Below are 22,115 nucleotides of genomic sequence, written 5' to 3'. Positions count from 1 at the left end.
ACATATATAAAGGTTTCCATCGTGTCTCCCCTCTCCCTTCTTTTCTCCTGTAACATATATAAGGGTTTCCATCATATTCCTCCCTCACCCTTCTCTTCCCCTGAAACATATATAAAGGTTTCCATCATGTTCCTCCTTTCCCTTTTTCCCTCCTGTAACATATATAAAGGTTTCCATTATGTTCCCCTTGTCAAGGGAAGAGAGGGAGGACCCTGACCAATGCCACCTCTGTTATTGATTTGTCACAGATCGACTACTTTGAGTGCACTCGCCACTACCAGTTGTCACGGCAGGGCCTCCATCGATAACTCTAGCAGGATTGCAAGCTTGTAGTTAGAATACAGGCTGATTTGTACCCAGCTTTCCCGGCCTTCTGCATGCATGCGAAACGAAAGCTCAAATCACCACCTGACCTGGTCTAATGCCTCCAGCACTCTACAATACCCACACGCTACCGCTGCCACCACCAGCTTGTGTGTCACCAGTAAGCTGTAACCCAGACTTCTGAATTACGAACACAATCTTCGAAGTAATGGTTCGCTTTAAAACTTCGTTTTAAAACGGACAAGACTTGACTAATAAATTTCAGATTTATTCTAAAAAAACTAGCGGTGCTAAATACTTATAAGTATACAAGAATATACAGAAAAGGTATACAGGCATACACAATGGATGGTAATTTAAAATAAAGCAAGGAGAAAATAAAAAAAGATCCCAAATTTGAGATGTTCGCCATCGTTCTAATTTGTGTAGAGTCACTGAAGCAAATGGGAAAGCCTTACGCCGAAGCGTATCTCCGATGTCTGACAACCAGTCTTCCTGAACCCCTGGTTCTTAAAGGGATTTCCCAGAACACCCCATCCCCCTGCCCTCTATGATGTCATTCACAGAAGGGAGGGGTGTATGCATTGTACTTGTGGAAAAACCATAATTCCCCATTTTGGTCATATCTCTGCCGTAGATTCTCCGATCAGGAATATCTGCCTGGCATATTTCTGGTCATGATTTTATCTATGCAGCGATAACCAGCATGACCCGAAAATTATACCCAGGTATGCGGATACGCCATTTGGGGGTGTTCTGGGGCCCGCACCTCAATGTGTGTAGATGCGTTTTAATCGGCTGGCCCTCCGGCTATGAAAATATAATTCATATCTGGCTAGGGCCTTTGCATGAGCAATAATCCTTATTAAGAGATTTCTTTCTGATGTGAATTTTGCTGCCAGTATGTCTATGAAAAATATCCATGGTGTCTATTCTCAACGGCAGGGGGCAATTAGCATCCCCCTGTCACTAGCTAACTTTATTGCTATCCTGATCAAAGGCTTCCTGAGGAAGAATGTATATCAGAGATGTGAGGGGAAGGAAGGAGAGGGGATTAAGAATACTAAGTTGTTCCACCCAACTCTCCCATAGCCTGAACGGCAAGTTGATATGGAGAGTTGGGTGACACTTTAGCAATATCTTTATACCACCCCCACCACCCACCACTCCTCTCCCTTATTTCCTCCAGGCTATATCGACTAAGTTCCTGATGAGTTTTGTTCATTTTGATAGCTTGTCTTTGGACTCTCTTTGATCAATGCCTTTCTGTAGGTGAGGTCCCCAGAACAGAGCACAGTATTCCAGATGTGGTCTCACCAGAGCTCTATACAGCCGCATCACAATTTCCCTCTTTCTACTGGTTATACCTCTCGCTGTGTAGCCCAGCATCCTTTTTGCTTTCTTTGCTGCCTGATTGTTGACTCCTTTTCAAGCTGTGAGAAATCAGAACCACTAAATCTTTCCTTCACAAATCCGCACTAAGACAAAAACCGTGTTAACATTTAGTATCATTGACCTGTTTAATACAGTAGCTGTTTGGGGTTGGGGAATCACTGATTGACATTAATATCTAAAATAACAGGAATTAAAAACAAAGAGTAATGTTATCATTTTATGAATTTGTATTGTTATAATACATTTATATTACATACTATTACAAAAAATGTTACCTTTTGTTGTATTAATTACACATGCACCTAAGTTTATTTGTAATATTTTTATTTTATTCTTTTGTTGCGCACGTGATACTATGTTCCTATATGTAAGTGTATAGGCAGTGGATTCTATCAACGTGGCGCTACCTTTTTAATGTATATATTGTGTGCGTGTATCTCACATTTATATGTATATGACAGTCAATTCTATTATCGACATTGTATCATTGAAGTTGTTGCACATCAGTCATTACACACCAGATATTGTTTCTGTATGGCGGGCCGCATTGAGCTATGGCTGCTGGTTTATTGGGCCCGACATGAAGTGACCCAGACTAACCACTGATGTTAGCACCCAATTAAGATGAATGGTCTACTTCACACCTGTTGTGTGAGGCTGTAAATGTTGTTTTATACTGTTTTGTGCATTTACACCACGCGCTGCCACCTCCTTTAATTCTATAAGGTGACTTTTAAGACCGGTGAATCTTTTAGGTCATTTTAATGTATTTAACCTTATAGTGACTAGAAAAATAATTCAGACTTTTGCATATCTCAATTAGTTTTATTTATGTCAGTATTACAACCACTTGGACACTTTCTTAATCACTTTTATAGGAATGCAAATTCTTGATGATTTCTAATACACTTGGATTTACGGTAGAGGATAGCGAACCTGTATATATAATTAGCTCTTAGTAATAAAATCTAATGTAATGTGGGTGATAACAGAAAAATAACTTGGATGCTAAGTTATTATTATTACGTAACCAACAGCTAAAAAGGCCTCGAAGTTCCGAGACTGGCTGGACTGCAGCAGCATGGAGATTAAGCCAAATGCTGTGGCCATGGAAATCCTCGCCTACCTGGCCTATGAAACTGTGGCTCAGGTAACTTCATTCCTGGTTTTAGTACTTTTTAAATATATGCTACAAATGTAGCAAAGTTTAACTTGATTGCAATACATTTTGGAACAAGTTATCTTAAATGATTGACATTGAAAAGCTATTGTTATCTTAGTACAGCAGAAGCTATTGAAAGGGCAAATAAACAGAGGCACAGAAAGTTATCTAAGTGCATTAAGTGTCACGTTACATTTTGGTACATCTGCATGTAGACTGATTTGATGGGATATTTTAAAGGGGTATTCCAGTTGCAACAAGTTATCTTCTCTCCACAGGTTGATTCATTTCAATGGAAGCACTGGAGACTGCTGTGCTTGGCAATCTCCAGCGCTCTCCTCAAAATGATTGCAGCGGCAATGTGTCTGCCTGACCTTCACTCTCTTAATTTGGGAACCAACCGGACACCCTTTCTCGGGATTGGTGGGGGTCAGACATTAACTAATTATTCACTATCCCCCTTTAAAAAAATGTCATCATCAACCTTTTGCCCTTTAATTCACATTCAGAATTTTAGGTATAAGAAACATTTTATAAGGTTCATGTTCTCAGGTGTCCGCAGGTAATGTAGATCATCTTGATGTTCTGATTAGTTTGGCTATAGATGAAGTTAAGTGATGAAGTAATTATGAGTAGATTGTTAACTAGTAGTAAATAATAGGTAATGGTTTTCATTGATCGGTCAACTAATATACATTTAACATCTTTGATTCTAGTTAGTGGATTTGGCTCTACTTGTAAAGCAAGACATGTCTCCCAAGACCAGTGACCCATTCTCACACGCCATGTCCGCTACGTACATACAAAGTCATAATCTTTCAGAGGTGAGCCACATACCATATGTACCGACTTGCCTGCTCTTTTGTACTTAAGTTGTAACCTAAAATCTCTCCTGCAAAAGACACTCTTTCAGAATCAGCCATTGAAGAGTAATCCAGACACCCCAGAGAACACTCCTCCTGCCACACCGAATCCTCCCTCAACTGGTGGCCAACATATGGGAAAGAACCAGCCTGGGTCACTTGGTAATGGTTCGCAAACACCTGATTCTGTTAAGACAAAACAGAGAAAAAGGAAGAAGGTAAGAAAGACAAATGCATCCCATGATCTAAGAATAAAACATTACTGGGATTTATTTCAGTATCATGGGTAAAAAAATAACAAAAAAATCTATTGTTTAATGTTTTTTTAAAGAAGCCACCTACGGTAAATACCAAGTAACAGTGGCAAAAATGTAACTGCAATGTTCTGATCTAGTAGAGACTGTTATACCTTAATATGTGTCTGGCAAAGAGAACAAAGGGGCTCTACACCACATCTTCCACAGATTACATATCCGCCTAACTTAAGACTCATTTGACAATCTTTCAAAGCTCTAGCGATCATTTTGCATAAAGTACTAATGGGCACTAAAGCCTACTAGCACTTTGTTAGCTTTATTTGCATGTAAATGAGCCTCCAGCAGCTGTATGCAAATCCCAGTATGTGGTCTGGACTTTCCATGGCCTGCTGCAGGCTGTCAGTTTATTACAATGTAGTCAGCTACTCCCGTGAAGAACACAACATGCGCTCCTTGTTATCTCTCTCCAGCTGAATTATGGATTTTATGCTCACCTAAAAATCATCATTCAGCTGAAGAGTGAAAGATCAAAGCATTTACACACAGCGATTATCGCTCAAAAGCCATCGTTTGAACAAATTTTGAGCAATAATCGTTGCGTTTAATGGGGCTTTAGACTTAACATTTTAAAATCTCTATTAAATGGCCCCTTTAACATGTGAATTTTTTTACTCAGTGTTTTCATTTAATTAAATATCCATTTATAAGATATTGCTTTACTAAATGGCTCAAGGGCAGACAAATATACCATAGAGAGTAATAATTCCGTTAGTATGAAAGATAAAACAGTATAGAAAATAGTGTAAAAAAATATATGTGTGTGTGTGTGTATATATATATATATATCTATATCTCCGGTGATAAAATTCGTCTATGAATTACACAAGATCCCATCTGTTGACTAAAACCCTGAAAGTCACCCACCAAGATTGTGAACCTGGCATTGGTCAGGGCACAGATGTGCTCCGGTCATTACCACAACCTGATGATTAATCTTGATGATGGTGAACCAAATGTTCCTGCTGCTGCCTACTCTTCCTCTTGTGGAAAGATAATGGCTGTGACTTACTGGCATCTATATACATTACTTTCCTGCCAGCTATTTTGGGTAAGTTTTTCTTTCTTAGAATCCCGGAGCGAAAAAGAGCAAGTGTACGGAACTATGAAATTACCATTCATCACTTGACTGTATTATGGCAGTATTACTTATAAAATGAATGGGCGTGTATTTTGGCCATTGATTAGCAGTATTCATTTAGGAAACACATGGCCATCTTATGAGAGTCCTATAGCATTATTTGTATACTGTACGGAGTTACTTAGGCAATATATAGTGTTTGAGAATAGTAGTATTTTGTGAGAGTACTGTATTATTTTGCATTGCCTGGCTCACACGGGTGGATTTGATTTGCGAAGATGCGGAAATCAAGCCACTCATAGGGATACATGGGCATCTGCATAGCAACTTTTTAGCATGCGGATGTGATTTTTTTTTTTTTTTCCCGGCGTGCAGGTCGCACGCGCGGGAAGAAATCGCAGCATTGATCCAGTCACACTGGCATATGTTCATACAAAAATAACGCAGCATGTTCTATTTGACCGCGTATTGTTCATTGCGTATGTGCGGTGTTTATACACAACTTTGCTAAGTGACGGAGCGGGAAATTTAAAAAAATTAAAGAAACGTGGCGGACTGAGCATGATGGCATGCGTGACATATGCTTTCACGCACAGTCAAAAATTGAGGCGATAGGCCGGCCAGCAGTAAAACTCTGAGTTATACACACAGCGATGTACTACACACTCATGTGAGCTCGACTTACTTTGCAGTTTTATTTGGGCATTACATGGCAGTATTGTTTGGGGAATCTATATTGATCCTACGTGGGCTCTCCATCGTCCATCATCTGGATACTGTACGAGGTGGTATTCAGCCATTGTATGGTGTTATTTGGGTACGGGATAGCAGTTCTGTGTGCCTATCGCATGAAAGCATTATTTGGCATTGCATGGCAGTATTTTGGTATTAACATCATTTTGGTATTTGTTTTATATTTCAGTTAGAAGTACAATTCTCTGAAGAGTAGGTGGAGTCTACTTCACTTCTTGGATATTGCCCCATTTTGTATAAAAACTGTTCTTTCTGAAAAGAAGTCCTGTTTAACCCCTTAATGACATCGCCTATTTTGGGGTTAAAGACGCAACGATTTTTGGCAGATTTTCATCTCCATTTTTTAAAACCCATAACTTTTTTATTTTTCCGTCAACACGGCCGTTTGCGGGTCGGTACGGTTACAACGATACCAAAATTCTTATATTTTTTTTAGGTTTTTCCACTTTTCTGCAATAAAGACCCTTTTTTTGGGAAATCTTTTGTTCTTTTCTAAATTGCTGTATTCAAACGCCTATAACTTTTTTATTTTTCCATGGATGGAGCTCTGTGAGGGCTTATTTTTTGCTAAACAAGCTGTAGCTTTAATTGGTACCATTTTGGGGTACGTACGGCTTTTTTGATCACTTTTATTGCGTTTTGTGGGAGGCAAAATGCTAAAAATTAGCATTTTGCCTTAGTTTTTTATAATTTTTTTTCTACGCTTTTTGCTGTGCAAGATAAAAAGCGTGTACAACTTATTGTATGTGTCGTTACAGACACAACGATACCAAATATATGGGATGCTAATATAAGAAAAAAACCCAAAAAAGGTTTTTTTTAAATTTTTTTTTTTACATTTTTATTTTTTGTACATTTTTATTATCTTTTTTTTTACACCATTTGTGTCTCTGTGGGGGACTTACATCATACCACTTATGATGGCTATGATAAGGCATTGCAGGACTTCTCTCCTGCAATGCCTAATCGCTTATCACAGCGATCACAGGCAATGGTAATACAGGACGCCTGTAGGTGGTGTCCTGTTACCATGGCAACCAGCCGGACTCTCTGCGATTATATCGTGAGAGCCTGATAACATAACAGAGGCTCCCTCTGTGAACTCTTCCCATGTTGCGATCTACATAGATCGTGGAAGGGAAGGGGGTTAACAGCAGGGGGTGAATCTCTGATGCACCCCTGCTGTTGCAGCGGGCGGCCAGCTATCAGTGACAGCCGACTCCCACTGCCGGATAGCGCAAGATCTCTTATGATCTTGCGCTATCCCTATGACGTAAGGGTACGTCCAGTTGCAAGAAGTACCCAGCCTCCAGGACGTACCCTTACGTCATATGGAGGGAAGGGGTTAAGGTTCTGTTTGCATAATGTTTGCATTTTCTATCTATGGGAGGATGTCCCCAAAATATTTGTATACCTTCAATGGAAGACTTCAGCATATGTCAATGTAGAGGTATAGCTTAGCATGCTGCACATTGCCCCTAGGCTCTTCTGTTTAACCCCTTAGTGACGAAGCCTGTTTGCGCCTTAGTGACGGAGCCAAATTTTGGAAATCTGACATGCGTCGTTCAACATAGCATAACTCCGTAAAGGCTTTACATATCCAAGTGATTCTGACATTGTTTTTTCGCCACATGTTGTACTTCATTTTGGTGGTAAAAAGAGACCGATATAATTTGTGTATATTTATTAAAAGCGCCAAAATTGGAAAAATTTTGAAAAAATTGTCATTTTTTCACATTTTCAACCGTAATATCTCAAATATGTCCAAACATACTGTACAAATTTTTGATAAGATATATATTTCCATCTGTTTACTTTATTCTGAATGCACACTTGAAAAACTTTTGTGTTTTTTTTTCTTAAAGGGGTTGTCCCGCGGCAGCAAGTGGGTCTATACACTTCTGTATGGCCATATTAATGCACTTTGTAATGTACATTGTGCATTAATTATGAGCCATACAGAAGTTATCAAAAGTTATTCACTTACCTGTTCCGTTGCTGGCGTCCTCGTCTCCATGGTTGCCGTCTAATTTTCGCCGTCTAATGGCCAAATTAGACGCGCTTGCGCAATCCGGGTCTTCTCCTCTTCTCAATGGGGCTCCGTGTAGCTCCGCCCCGTCACGTGCCGATTCCAGCCAATCAGGAGGCTGGAATCGGCAATGGACCACACAGAAGCCCTGCGGTCCACCGAGGGAGAAGATGCCGGCGGCCATCTTCAGCATGTAAGTAAGAAGTCACCGGAGCGCGGGGATTCAGGTAAGCGCTGTCCGGTGTTCTTTTTTAACCCCTGCATCGGGGTTGTCTCGCGCCGAACGGGGGGGTTGAAAAAAAAACAAAACCCGTTTCGGCGCGGGAGAACCCCTTTAACCATTTAGAGGACGTACAAATTTAACATTACTTTTCAGCATTTTGAGGAGCACTTTGTTTTCCTGCACCAAGCCAAGTTTGCAAAGGCTCATAAGTGTCAGAATAATAGATACCCCCCCAAATGACCCCATTGTAAAAACTACACCCCTTAATGTATTCACTGAGGGGTGTCATGAGTATTTTGACCCCACCAGTTTTTTTTCAGGAATTAGTTCAATTTAGGGGAGAAAAAATAAAATTTCATATTTTTGCAAATATGTCATTTTAAAGACATTTTTTTTTCCTATAGAACCCATGAAAATGAGGATTTACACCCCAAAATGGATACCCCAGTTTTCCCGTGTTCAGAAACATACCCATTGTGGCCCTAATCTTATGTCTGGATGCACAACGGGACCCAAAATGAAAGGAGTAGTCAGTGTCTTTCAGAACATAAATTTTGCTTGAAGGCGTTTTAGGCCCCATAGCACTTTTGTAGAGCTCTTGAGTGGCCAAAACTAAAGAGAAGCCCCACAAGTGACCCCATTTTAAAAACTAGACCCCTTAACGAATTCATCTAGGGGTGTATTGCGTATTTTGACCCACAGTATTTGAATAAATTTAAGCAAAGCAGAAGGAAAAAATTCCGATTTTCATTTTTTTTTGGGCAATTTTGTCAATTTAAAAACAGTTTTTTTTGTAGAGTGTACATAGGAATGAAGACGTTCACCCCAAAATGCATACCCCCGTTTGTCCCGTGTTCAAAAACATACCCATTGTGGCCCTAATCTACTTACAGGAAACATGGCAAGGCCTGTAATGGAGGGAACACCCGTTGGATTGCAGGGCACAACTGAATAAATTCCAGGCCCCATTGCTCATTTGTACGGAATTAAAAATTGACTCCCTAAAAATATCACCCCCCCGCCCCCACTACGCGCCCTTTTCGGCGTTCCCCAAATCTTAGATAAAAGTAATAATGTGAACTGTGTAGTATTCCCAAAGACAGGGGTAATTACGGAGGCTGGTTGGGATGGGTACATGGGGCAATAAAACCATGTAACCACCCTCCTCTCATGCTTTTTGGGGGTATTTCTTGACCTCAGCGGCGGGGATGGGGTGTAAAAAGTGGCGCTCCATGAGTCTCTGTAAGCTTGATGAGGTGCGGCGGTCTCACTCAGAAGGCGCTCAACAAGCTGCTCCTGGAACTGCAGGAAGGCGAGCGTTCCCGGGGCTTCTTGTAAATTGCGTATTACAGGTAGCGGTCTGAATAACGCCGGGCTCACGCAGCCGTAGGCGGAATCTGCTTGCGGAGGCCCGCAGCGGATCCCAGCTGTGAGCCGGCTGTGTCCCTGCGTACGGCCACGTAATGTACTGCGCATAACTGCCTACTCACACAGGTGGTCATTCGCAGTACACTTTTTTGTTTGTTTGTATTTCCCGCACCGTCGCTTAGCGATGACACGGGTACCCGCAGCCCGTATACAAGGTAGTTGTGTATGGGCAGCGGGTATATCCACGACCATGGAGCACAATGGGCTCTATGTTGCCGACATCCGCGGTAAAATAAAACCTGCTGCGTTCTCTTTTCTGCGAGTGGATTACGTTATTCCGGCCCACTAATGTGAGCGGAATTGTGTAATCCAATGCGATTGATCTGCGTATTACCGCGGATCAGACGCATGTGGAATCCGTAATTCCTATCCGGTCATGTGAGACCGGCCAAAGGTAGATCGCTACCTTTTTATCACGTGACCGGGGACTGCTCAACGAGGCCACCCGTCACTGCTCCAGGCTCTTGGAGACCATTGGTCGCCTGGGAGTAAGGAGATTTTAATTTTCGTGTGCTCCCCGACTCCTGCGCATGTGTCCAGTGTTTTGCCGGCGGTCGCATGCGCAGAATACGGGAAAGTTCACGGAAGAAGATTGCGTCAGGGTGCAAATACGGAGGACTCCGGTAAAAAGTTTCATCTCCTCTCACCGATCACATCGGTGAGGGGAGATGAACCTTCACCTTTTTTTAACTTTTACGTGATCACCATTATCCATTGGATAACGACGAACACGTGACGAGGAACCGCTCACCGCGGCCCCCGTGCAATCTCCAGGCTCTCGGCTAAATTTTGTAGCCAGGAGCAGGGAGATTTTAAATTACCACGGCTTTTGCGCATGCCATATTGGCGATGGGCGCGTGCGAAGAAGCTGGGGTAAGGTCCGTGGATAAATCCGTGGGCCTTAGGTACGTCATTTCATCCTCCCTCATGGATATGATCCGTGGGGGGAGATGAAATGCAAGCTTGTTTTTTTGTAAACTTTTTAAACTTTTTTTTTTTAACTTTTTAAACTTTTTTTTTTTTTACTTTTTACCCCTTTTTTATTTTTACTTTTTTTTTTACTTTACATGATCACTGTCATTCATTGGATGACAGTGATCATGTCCCCAGTGACATTTCCCGGGGCTCGAGCCCCTCTGTGCACGCGCAGACGGGGATTTCGGGTCCCGGGACATCGGGACATCGCAGAGGACCGGGGGTGAGTATTTTCACTTCCCCTCATGGATCCGATCCATGAGGGGAGGTGAAACTTCACTTTTCTTTAACTTTTTCAACTTTTTCGTGATCGCCGCTATCCGATGGATAGCGGCGATCGCGGGCCCGGGGACCGGCTACCTTCCGGAGCCGGGAGCCAGGAGATTTTAAATTTGCCGGGGACACCCGGGCTTCTGCGTGTGCGCGTGACGTCATCGCCTGGCGCGCATGCGCAGAAGGCCGCCGGCGGGTCCGGGAGGACCAGATCTCCGGGGGACACCGCCGACAAGCCGTGTGAGTATTTTCAGCTGCCGTGATGGATCTGATCCATCAGAGCAGCTGAATTACTACTTTTTTACACAGTTTTGTTTACTTTTTTGCAATCAGCGCTATCCATTGGATAGCGCCGATCGCAATACCGGGGGGTGACTGCCCGCATCCTGGGATGACAGCTCCATGCTGTCGGCTACCTGCGGGCACCGACAGCATGGAGCTGTCACGTCCTCAGGCCAGTAGGCATCAATCCAAAGAGGATGCATAAAACTACGTCCTCTAGGATTAAAGCCCACTTTCTGAGGACGTAGTTTCCCGATGGGGCCGTTGTTAAGGGGTTAAACCAAAAGGTAGACTGTGCAGTATACCTTCTTTTAATTGTGGGGTGCCTCTGAACAGAAAAGTTCAGTCTAATACACTATTCTATATAACAAAAAGGGTTGCCAGCGTACTATCCTTTTTCATAATAGTCTAGGCTGCCTTCTAAATTTCAGTTTTACCTATAAACACACACACTGGGGCTTATTTATTATTTGTATGCCAGAAAGTTGCAGTTTTGTTGCATGTGCCCAAATTGTACCTTTTAAGGCCTTTCCACTGTGCCACGCTAATAAAAAAAAAATACAAACGGGTAGCCGGACTACTATGAAAAGAGGTAGTATACCTGTACGACAGATGTCAAAAGGGCACTCTTTTAGCATTTGTCACATGAATGGAGTCCTAACGATACATTTGACTTACTGTATATGCTGAAGCTTTTCCATCATATACGCAAAAAATATAGGTAACTGATGGTATGAGTAGCCCTTAGGTATGTGAGATGGTACCAGTGAATATGGATAATAGAGCTGCCTCCAGGGTCAGAAATAGAGATGTTCTACAAATATGAATATATCATGCAGCGGCCACTGGAAGGCATGCCCACCAAATATGCAACATATTGCCTGTATCTCCAGAGTCTTCAACATAGAGGGGGTTGTATGTTTTATGAAGTTTCTCAGGTGTTCTATACCACTGAGTCAGTACTTTATAGTTTAGTTTCTGGATCTTACATGGCACCGCTACGAGATCCTAGCTGAGACGTCTTATACAAAGATTTTTCCGCCTATGGTGGTTTTCCAGGTCCAGGTCTAGATCAGTGTTTCTCAACTCCAGTCCTCAGGGACCACCAACAGGTCATGTTTTCAGGATATCCTATAGTTCGAACAGCTGTGGCAATGTCTGAGGCACCGACAATAATTATATCACCTGTGCAATACTGAGGACATCCTGAAAACATGACCTGTTGGTGGTCTCTGAGGACTGGAGTTCAGAAACACTGGTCTAGATGCATAAACAGCTCGGAAATCTGCAGAGCTTGATCTTGTATAGCCTGGATGTTGAGTGTATCCATAATCTTCTCCTCCCTCTCCGCCACCACAATAATCCTTTGGCCTACGTGCTGCTGATCTTGTAAGGAAGAAATGCCTTTTTTATGCAAGGCTTCCAACCTCTGAAGCATTATGGGGCAGGACATGTGTTGCAGGTGCATACCTGACTACCGCTTCCTCATTGTCTTTCCGTTGCTCCCCTACCATGCATGGGGGGGAAGTTTTCTACTGGAAATGAGTAGGGAAGGGCAATGGATCCTCCCAGGACCTCACCTCAGGAGTAACTCCATTGGATGCCCCTGCTTGATGAAGATATGTCCATTCACCCACCGACACAGACAAAGCATCCACTGGGCTAGATATACTGTGTGCTGCTGCGGCATCAGCGGTGTGGATATGGCCCCCTTTGCCAGCGTCTCATAGGAGACCAAATATCGTCCAATCACCACCACATCAGTGGTGCTATAAATCCTTGATGGGCCAGTCACCTCCCCTGGGTAGCTGACAAAACTGTTCTATCCGCCCCCTGACCCCCTCAGACTGTTATCGCAGGGTAACTTCATACCTCCTGCATCCCATGGCTGGTGGATTCATGGTCCCACACTGTCTGCACTACTGGTGAGGGGCAGGAGCTCAGAGTTGAAAGGACTCACTGAATTGAGGTGTAGTGCGCAAGAGATCTTTTCCAGGCATCTACCTCCATTCATCTTTGAACAACTGCCAGTTTACATGGACTCATAGTCGCTTGGTATTTAGGGTAGCTAAAAACCAAGTGACTTCAACAAGTAAGCAATATTGCTTCGCTTGCCCTGCCCTGTGTTTACATGGAGCAAAAGTTGCCCATAATTTCTCTTTTGAGCGATCACTTTCTTGACCATCGGCCCGTCTAAAAGTACCTTAACATGCCCATACACCTTCAACAACTGACAGATGAGTGACTCTTTGTCCAACAGCTGTTTTGAGCTTGGTTGAATGTTCATGTGATTATGGAGGTAAGCTGCCACCAGACAGCTTTGTTGCCGGCTTATCTCCTGGGGAACAAAACGATGAGGCCTTGAAATTACACTTCCTCAATCCTTCTTGTCCCCCCATAGACATTGGGGAGTCATCTGACCCTGCCATTTTCAGGGAGTTTGGTAGACTAAAGTCTAATGTGTACGGCGCCTCAACACAGCAGACAACTGCAGCCAATAGCATAACGCCAATTTAATGCTCTTCAGTAAATGTAACTTCCACAGTAAAATTAATAGAAGATTTTGATGTACTTTTCTTTTCCATGTCCTACATGAATATAGAAACTCCGCTTAGTTTGCCAAATTTAAAATACTATTTCCTGGAAATGTAATAAGGTAATGATATGTATATATGAGCGGCTTTTGCCCAGTGGCAGCAATATACATACAACAACTGGAACGTTTACATCAATTATCCTGCCGCTGACTGGCGCTGGCTCATTTTTTTTTTTTCATATTTGCATCCATTTTTCAATAATGAATCTCTTTTAAGTGAGTGCGTTGCTCTCTTTTTCCATGAATGCAAAAAAAAAAGAGCGGGTAATTCCATGACAAAAAAAATGGGAGTCAAGGAAAAATGGTATTTTAATAGAGGAAAAATATGTTTGCAAATTAGTCTGTTAAACTAAACAGGAGCCCATGGAACAGTCATCAAAGGACGTTTTACAGCAGGGCGAGCGTTGGTGCTGGTGGTCTAACCAGCTCTGCCGTATGAAAAAATATTAAGCTGAACATTTACTTTTTTTTTCTTTTTTAACTTTTTTTCTTTTTTTTCTACCTCGTGGTTTATGCAAATTGCAGTGCAAACATGAATGGCGTGTTATTTTTACCTCGCTTTGGAGTCTCGGTTTATACAGTTTGTAGGAGATTAATTGTGACTATATTTGTCCTACTCTGCAAGAGTTACTGTTTGCTAATTATTTCTGTTGGCAGAGCCAGGCTTTCATGACCATTCTACCGGGACTTCATTCTTCCAGGTTCACTAGACAAGAAATTAAACTGATTTACTACAGCCATTCCAGTTGTTGGAAATAAACTCACTTGGGACCGTGTCCTATGAACTGAAAATGCGTCCTTCTGTCTATGGCCTAATAGTTTAAAGAAACAGTAAAGGGCAATCGGTAAAATATAAGGTCAAAAATTGGACAGTGTAAATTGTAGACTGTTCTTGAGGTATCAGAGGTCCAACGTTTCCGATGGTTCGCTAACCACTCCATGGACTTGAACTGTGGAACGCTGCTAGAGTCGAGTTTGTCAGTGGTATTGGAACTGAGCACGCCAGATGTAGCAATACCTAAGTTTGTCAACATGCACAACTCACAGGGACATGGTTAAAGGAACACTCTAGGCAAAACTAATACTGTGCTTTGCTTAGAATAGGGTCTATGGGGTAGATGCATAGATTCTGAAGGAACAGTAGAAAGAGAATCACTGTGTCATACTCCACCCCTTAGGCCTTAGTCACACGGGTGTTTTTTCGCGCGATTTGCGCATCGCATGACGGATGCGCATGCGCAAATCGCGTGACCGGCGCAGAAAAATCGGCCGAAAATCTGCTCCTAGCCGTGTTTCATTAGAAACGGGCCGGAGCTGTCCAGCGCATTGCATTCAATGGAGCCGGCAATACAGCCAGCTCCATTGAAAGCAATGTGCTGCGGGCGAGCCCGGGATGAATTGTCGGGAAGGGCTTAAATATATAAGCCCTTCCCTGCAATTCATCCTAAAATGTGTTAAAATTAAAAAAAATGTATACTCACCTTTCCACTGCAGCCGGAGTTCTGCCGCGGCCGCTGTCAGTTCTCCTGAACTGCTTCTCGGCACTATTCAGCCGGCGGGGCTTTAAAATACCCGCCTGCTGAATGATCTGCCTCTGATTGGTCACAGCCTGACCAATCAGAGGCAGGTTTCACTCACACACCCATTCATGAATTCATGAATGGGTGAGTGACTGCTGCCTCTCATTGGCTCAGCGGGAGCTGCCCCTGATTGGTCCCGCTGAGCCAATGAGAGGCAGCAGTCACTCACCCATTCATGAATTCATGAATGGGTGTGTGAGTGAAACCTGCCTCTGATTGGTCAGGCTGTGACCAATCGGAGGCAGATCATTCAGCAGGCGGGGATTTTAAAGCCCCGCCGGCTGAATAGTGCCGAGAAGCAGTTCAGGAGAACTGACAGCGGCCGCGGCTGGACTCCAGCTGCAGTGGAAAGGTGAGTATACAATTTTTTTTTATTTTAACACATTTTAGGATGAATTGCAGGGAAGGGCTTATATATTTAAGCCCTTCCCGACAATTCACCCCGCGCACGCCGGCAGCCCATTGCTTTCAGTGGAACCTGCTGTATTGCCGGCTCCATTGAATTCAATGGGCAAACATCGTTCTTCTCTGTCACAGCTGTTACAGCTGTGGCAGAGAAAAATGATTTGTCTTCTATATGTTCTCAATGGGGTCGGCGCTGCTGCCGCCAGCCTCATTGAGCGCATATAGAGAAGAGAACAGGAATCGCAGATAAGTGCGATCTGCGATTTCTGTTCTATAATTTATCGGACGAGCGCATAAAAAGCGCTCATGTGTCCGATACCATTGCAAAGCAATGGTTCTATAAAATCGCCGGACGCATGCGCATGCGCAAATCGGGGCTAAAAACGCCCGTCTGACTAAGCCCTTAGACACTATCCTAGGTATTGCCCGGTGTGTTGCTTATTAGGGCGCATTCTTACTGCGTTTGTAGTATACATCTGGCGTATACCATTGCTAGATGTCTTTGATGCATGCTACTGCCTACAGATTCAATATCTACCTTTTGATGCATACACTAAACCTGCATTGCAAACACAATGTGGATGAACCCTTTAGCTGTGGCCGTTGACAAATTTAGAGAATAACAGGGCCAAATCTGCCTTCTCTGGAAGAATTTGTGATATTTCATCTTAACGATTTGCAAAGATGTACAAATGTAGCTAAGTTTAACTTGAAACTTAACACGTTAAGATAACTTTCTGTGCCGCAGTTCATCTACCCTTTCAATAGCTTTACAAAGGCTTTTAATTTTTAAGATTCAATAACAATAATTTTTAATGGCTTAAAGGGGTTGTACTGGAATTACAAGTTATCCCTTAACTACAGGGTAGGAAATAACCTGCTGATCGGTTGGGGCTGATCTCACCGCTGAGACCCCTACTGATTTTGAGAACAGGGGTCCCATGTCCCCAATCCTCCTTAGTGCAGGCTTACTGCACCCCCCACATTGAAGTGGAGACTGAATGGAGCACTGGTTGTGCAAGTGCGCTATCGTTCCGTTTACTTTCAAGGGGACTGACGGAGATAAGCGAGCTGCAAGTGCTCAGATATTTCCATCAGCCAACGTTGAAATGAATTGCTCAGTGGCTGATCATGCTCTGTCATTCTCATGTCACAGCAGGGTAGCAGGCAGAAGGGCATATCGGACCCTTGTTCTCGAAAACCCCCACTGATTAGTAAGTTATACCCTATCCTGTAATCCTGGTACAACCCCTTTAAGATAACTTTCTGCCCAAGTTATCTTATCACTCTCAAGTTAAACTTTCTTACATCCATAACAACCATTAATAATTATGTAACCACAAATTGCAATTATTAAGGATTACTGTGACAGGGCTTAATAGGCTGCTGGTAGAAGTACTATGTACTTCAATACTGAGGCATTGCAGTATATTGGTCAGATAATCAGATGATAACAAGCTCAAGTCCTTCATGAATGCCATAAGAAAAATCTATTCCATGCCAACATAGCTTTTTTTCTCATCTCGCCAGTCCAAAAAAAGGAATAAATAGTATGTAAGTTCCAAAGAAAACAAGGTGGAGGATGGCTTCAACCATAGAAACACATTTTATTCATTATTAATTATTCCATTGAAAAAACAATCTACAAACATTGTATACAAAAATACTAAACACGTTTGAGCCAAATGGCCTTTGACAATGGCCTACTATATCGTAAAGTAAATGATATCATTTTATAAATACAACTCGTCCTTCAAAAGACAAGCTCTCCTACGCATCTATCCACCCAAAAAGTTGGAACTCTTGAAATGTTGGAATTTAAAAACGAGAATGAAAAATGACTTGTCATTAGGGGATAATCGCTTTGTGTGTAAAACGTTATACAAGCTAAATCATGTGATGGATGAACCTCTCCCTAAGATATAGCTATTTTATGTTCAAGTAGAGCCTTTTCAAAAACCGGATACTTCCAAAGAACCCGACCCCGCCATCTCCCCCCCCCCCCCAAACTAACTTCAGGAGATGAAATATCAATCACTTCTATTGCCGTCTACTTTTGTAATAAGCCCATGTACCTATGCAATTGGGTTTCAAAGTTATCCCGCACCTTTTGCAAATTAGCAGAGAAGAGTCATCTGGCCAAGAAGAGTCATGCTGATTCATGAGCTGCCAAGCTAACCAGGCCTCTTTCTTTTGATAAACAGGGATTTCTATGTAATGGGAGATGCATTCAGCTGTCTATCAAAAGAAATTGGCGTTGTTAGCTCACAGCTCATGAATCAATATGCCTCTTCCTAGCCAGATGGCTCTTCTCTGGTAATTTGTGTAGGGTAACTTTGAAACTTAATTGCAAAGGTACATAGGCTTGTTGGGAAAAGAGATGGCATAAGAAGTATTTAATGTGTCATCCTCTGCCAACTCCTGAAGTTAGTTTTGAAAGTGCGATGGTGGTAACATAGTAACATAGGAGCAAAAAGCTAATTAAAACCCAATTTTATTTATTTTTTAAATTTTGTAGTTGTTTATTTTTAAATTTCGTATATGTTTGCTAAAATAAAGTACAGGAACGGGTTCCCCATTTTCTTCTCGACATTTTGATATATAATTTGTATAGTTTCAGATTACAGGAAGCTTACAGTGACGGTTTTGGTTGGTGTTGGCGGTGGGTTGTTGGCTTTTTTATATATATTTTTTATTTTATCCTGTAATTTTTTCAAACTTATTTTTGTAACTTTTTTTTATATGTCCTCGATGACATCCTATAAGACCTCTGTGGGTCGTTCACATTGTCTTTTTAAAAAAAATTTATTTCACACTTTTCCACTGTAACTACGGCATCCATAGGAGCACCTGTTACAGGGTAAAACATTCCCCTGGAGTGACAATAGTCACTGGCAGTGCTAGTCTGGGTCTGCTTAGACCCTGCAGCTCTGCTGTTGCAGGAGGCACTCGACAATTATGTGATTGCCATGTCTAATAGCGGAAGTGACACTTCTTCTTTCTCTTTTCACTACATAGCCCATTGAGCGCTATGTCCCCTTCAAAAGAAACTACAGAAGTTGTTAAAAACTGCTTTCGCCTTCTCCTCCAGGTCCTTGGCCGTGACTGACAGCCAAGGACCCAACGTACCCATGCTACATTGCAGTAGCAGGAGCTTTTATCCTGCGCTATATTTTTACTATCGGCTGGGATTCAAGCCCAGGACTAAGCACCATAAATTTACAGTGCTTGGTTCTTAATGGGTTAAAGTTGTAGGCATACCCGATTTAAAAGCAGTGCAATTAATGCTATAAGATAGGCAGTCAGTGAACCTAAAGTGACTCATTGGTTATGTCATTAGACATGGTACAAACAGGAGACTTTGATCATTTAATAGGGAATTTATGCCGTGTTTGTGTACATGTGGCCTTAAGACATCGGTACATAGAGATACTTATTCACCAGGAACACTTGAAGTAGAATAAAGTAGTCAAGTAAGACTCCGATCAAACCAGGACTGGAAGATTGTGGTTTAGAATGTTCCACCATATATAAGAAGGTGCTTGTTCACCTCTATATTTCTGGACTGTTTGTTGACTGCACAGCATTTGTAGTTGGTTGTCTGCAGAGGTGTGTATGTTAAAACAGGAAAAAATACAGGAAAACTTTAATGTATACCAGTCTTCCTCTAATTGGCATTGCAAGGGGTCAGCTTGGACCCACTGTCGAAATTATTAATACATATGAATATCTATTTGATTTGGGGAAGATAAGCAGAAGTAGTTTCTGACTTTCATATATTTATAAGGCTTTATGCGGCATCCTGCAACTTTTTCTAAACCTCTCTTGCCATTCTTGCTTCCTTGACTCCATCATATGACCTTACAACCGTAGCTGTATGGGTTAAAATCTAACCAGCATGTTTTTCATTTGTACGTTCGCATGATGTTAGCCTCCCATTTTTCTTACTGCACTTGTGCCCAGATAAAACCCCCTTGTGGAAAGGGATAAGTGTGAGTCAATATGATCTACATACATTTTAGCCTGGTTATATATCTATAAGCATGCCAGTCATCTTACATGCCTTTTTAGATTTTTGATGTTCAGAACCGGGATGTAACTTGGCAAAGCACTATAATCAAACTTTTGTGTCTTGGCTGAAAGCTTCCAGAGCTTCAATTTGTCTAAAGAGATGGAAGTTATGACTTCCCTTAGCACCACAAAACTGTATTTAGGGGTTATCTGGTCTGGAGAAGGCTTTTTGACTTTGCAGACCCCCAAATAAACCAATTATGGGGGATAATTATGATTCTCTGCAGGAGAATCAGAAAAGGATAAAACAAGCAGCACTCACATACAACAGCAACACCCTGGCGGAGCAGATATTCCTAACTGGGCAGATGCCAGTCCTGTTAGTATTGGACCCAAATCCAATAAAATAGACTTTATACCCCCTGCCCCCTGGTGGCCAGGAATCTGCAGGAGAATCATGCCAATCCATTAAAGCAATTGGAAGTCCATTGGTTCCAGTAGACAACGTGCTCCTGTAGGTCTCTACTCTATAAGCTAAGTCTGACCCAATAGATCATGTAGGCACCTCCTCTACAGGTAAGAGAGGTTTTATGGTGCAATATGAAATTAATGTAAAATTTTCAGGATGTGCCATAAATACCTCTTGGAACCTCATCTATCGGCAGAAGGGGTTACTTGACATTGTAAAGCAGTAGCCTCTTTTTGCATATAGGACAGATCTTTCCGTAACTGCCGTAGATGTCAACGGAGAGGGCTGCAAACAAGTGCAGCTACCTTTCCATTGATCAGCTCCTGGCCTTGGGGCCCTTCTTTTCCTTATAGGTGAGGGTCCCAGAGAGTGAGATTCTCTATGTAAAGACGACTATATCGAATGTTCATGATGTCAACAGGGAATTTGTCAGTGGCTACTCAATGATGGACGATGTGGCAGTACTAGCACGTATCCCAGATACAGAAGGGAAATACAATCTCAACATGACACAAGCGAGCCTGAGCTGAACGTCTTTATGTGCTGAAGTCCCGTTGTATGCTTTTCATTTAATAACAGCTCGAGTGCTTTTTCTGTTGCAGAGCGCTGCAGCCGGTGGGATCGAGTCAAACAGTGATGCCATCCAGCCTAGCCACATCAGAGAGGCCATACGACGCTACAGCCACAAGATTAGCCCGCTCTCCCCATTCACGGTACGTAATAACAGGCTCGAAAAAAAAGTTATATTTGTAATCTTAAGGAGATTTCATCTTCAAGTGGTCTTATGAAGAAGCCTTGGAATTGTTAAGAGCAATTTGTGGTCACTGTAATTTTCTTTGTAAAAATGAAATATTTCTCCCGGGAAATAAAACTTTGTAATTTCTGTCTCTTTTTGGAATCATAAATGCATTTTTTATTCCATATATTTATTTCACTTACGTGTTAGGCATATATAAAGTTGAAATTTTAGGCTTTTCGCTTAAAATCAAAGCTATTTAAAATGCTCCACCACCCCCACCAGCCTTAAATTCCTAAAATATGAAATAGGAGATAATTACTATTATCAAGTTTCAGTGTAGACAAGAAAAACGGAGGGATCTGACAATACGCGTGGCATCGGGCAGCGCCTGAAATGGTTGCATTGAGATTCTCCCATTATTCAGGCAAGAAATTTGCAGTTGTTTCCTAAGATCAGTCCAGCTTTCAGTCGTTCCTCCACTTGTTTCAACTGATTTGTTTCAGAGAGAATTTGGGGGCCAAATTTCGGTAATAACTTTTCATTTTGTGGTGTTTTTATTTATTAAGACCAGCACAATTTCTTCTTTCCCCTTTCTGTTCTTGAATATTGTGCTTAGTGCCCGTAAATAGTCATCATCGTGTACTATAGTTTAACACTAATAAATTGAATACACTTTACCACATGTGCAAATCTTATGGCATCCATGGTCGGTGGGTGTTTTTAACTCCTTCCCAACTACCCCATGTAAATATACGGCAGCCATAGCTGACTTCCAGATTCAAGAAACTTCCAGCTATGGCTGTTAACTAACAGCCTGTCATCTGGGTAGTGACCTGGGGACCCAAGTGGTTGAAGTCCTGATAAGAGCATCGGGATCAGAACCTGTTAGTTTAACCCATCCCATGCTGTAGGAACGCCATGATCATCAGGTTCCTGCAGCACAGAAGTAATCATCAGTCACAGCAAGTAACATAGGGACCTGTTCCCACTATTACTCATTGATCGCTGCTGTGCTGCAGGGACCTGCCGATCATGAGATTTCTTGTAGCATGAGATAAGTCTAATCTGAACCCCTGAGTGTGGAAGCGTTGCTTCCTCATTCAGGTTTTTGCTAGGGAATCGGGATTCCATCTGCATACCGGGGCTGGCAGGCATGCCGAGAGGTGGAGATGTGGATCTTCTCTGTATGTCTGTGACTACAGATCACTGCTAA

General features: G+C 42.3%; 1 protein-coding gene across 2 annotated transcripts in view; it reads left to right on the top strand.

Moving 5' to 3' along the window:
- Positions 1-22,115, top strand: part of SUPT3H (SPT3 homolog, SAGA and STAGA complex component) — a 474,485-nt gene that overhangs the window by 369,076 nt on the left and 83,294 nt on the right. For both annotated transcript variants that reach the window (XM_066596252.1, XM_066596261.1), the window contains 4 exons: positions 2,757-2,869; positions 3,598-3,705; positions 3,783-3,962; positions 20,766-20,876. In XM_066596252.1, the coding sequence (XP_066452349.1) occupies positions 2,757-2,869; positions 3,598-3,705; positions 3,783-3,962; positions 20,766-20,876 (512 nt within the window). The remainder of the gene's footprint in view (positions 1-2,756; positions 2,870-3,597; positions 3,706-3,782; positions 3,963-20,765; positions 20,877-22,115) is intronic.

This window comes from Eleutherodactylus coqui, chromosome 1, assembly GCF_035609145.1.
Source record: "Eleutherodactylus coqui strain aEleCoq1 chromosome 1, aEleCoq1.hap1, whole genome shotgun sequence".
Lineage (NCBI taxonomy): Eukaryota > Metazoa > Chordata > Amphibia > Anura > Eleutherodactylidae > Eleutherodactylus > Eleutherodactylus coqui.
This window is presented reverse-complemented; position numbering and strand designations above follow the sequence as displayed.